The following is a 1,161-nucleotide window of genomic DNA, read 5'->3' on the forward strand; positions in this document are numbered from 1 at the left end:
CAGCCGAGGAGGAATCCGGCAGCTTCTACGTCCTGCTCACCGTCACGCCCGTGGTCCTCATGGTGCTCATCTCCTGCCTCGCCGTCTTCGTCTTCTTCTACAACAAGAAGAGGTACCGACCCCCCCGCCTGCACCCCCAGGGCTGGGGAAGAGTCCTGGGAAGGTGACATCATGTCCTTGTCTCCCCCCCGTCCTCTGAGCGATGCCCACCCCTCACAGGAGCAACGACGGGTACCCCAGCGGGACGCTCTACGCCTCGGTCAACCCTGAGTACTTCAGTGCCTCGGACAGTACGTGGGGATGGGCAGGGCTGTCTCCGTGGAGTCTCCTGCCCCCTTCCGTGGTGGTGGGGATGGAGATGATTTGTTGCTGTCGAGTCATAGGCTGGACTTGATGATCTCAGAGGTCTTTTCCAGCCTCAACAATTCTGTGATTCTGTGAGATGATGGAGATGAGATGATGGAGATGATGGAGAGGTGGAGATGGAGATGGGGATGAGGACAAACATGGTGATGGGATGGAGTTGGGAATGGAGATGGAGTCAGAGGTGGGGTAGTGGTGGTGAAATAGAGATGGAGATGGGATGATGGAGATGATGGAGATGGGGATGAGGACAGGGATGATGATGGGATGGAGTGGAGATGGAGTGGAGATGGAGATGGGGACAAGCATGATGATGGGATGGAGATGGGGATGGAGATGGAGACAGGGATGGGGATGGTGGTGCTGGAGTGGCGATGATGGAGATGGGGATGATGGCGTTGAGGATGAGGAACAAGGATGGTGGTGAGAAGGAGATGGGGATGGGAATGGTGATGGGGATGGTGACAGCGACAGGGGTGATGACAGTGACGGATGGGGATGGTGAGGGGGTGGTTCCTCCTCGCCCCACAGTGTACGTGGCTGACGAGTGGGAGGTGTCGCGGGAAAAGATCACGGTGATCCGGGAGCTGGGGCAGGGCTCCTTTGGGATGGTGTACGAGGGGCTGGCGGTGGACTTGGTGGCAGAGGGCGAGGAGACCAAGGTGGCCTTGAAGACAGTCAACGAGTTGGCCACCATGCGGGAACGCATCGAGTTCCTCAACGAGGCCTCTGTCATGAAAGCCTTCAAGTGCCACCACGTGGTAGGTGGGCGGCCAATGGGGGAGGAAGGGGATGTGA

At 58.3% G+C, this 1,161-nt stretch overlaps 1 protein-coding gene across 1 annotated transcript in view; it reads left to right on the plus strand.

The window, feature by feature from the left end:
• Positions 1-1,124, plus strand: part of LOC104275565 (insulin receptor-related protein-like) — a gene marked incomplete at both ends in the record, with an annotated part of 2,029 nt that extends 905 nt beyond the window's left edge. Inside the window, 3 exons of the mRNA XM_009871554.1 lie at positions 4-112; positions 220-290; positions 895-1,124. Of these exons, the coding sequence (XP_009869856.1) occupies positions 4-112; positions 220-290; positions 895-1,124 (410 nt within the window). The remainder of the gene's footprint in view (positions 1-3; positions 113-219; positions 291-894) is intronic.
• Between the last annotated feature and the right edge of the window lie 37 nt (positions 1,125-1,161).

The sequence above is a fragment of the Apaloderma vittatum genome, unplaced genomic scaffold (assembly GCF_000703405.1).
Source record: "Apaloderma vittatum isolate BGI_N311 unplaced genomic scaffold, ASM70340v1 scaffold38286, whole genome shotgun sequence".
Lineage (NCBI taxonomy): Eukaryota > Metazoa > Chordata > Aves > Trogoniformes > Trogonidae > Apaloderma > Apaloderma vittatum.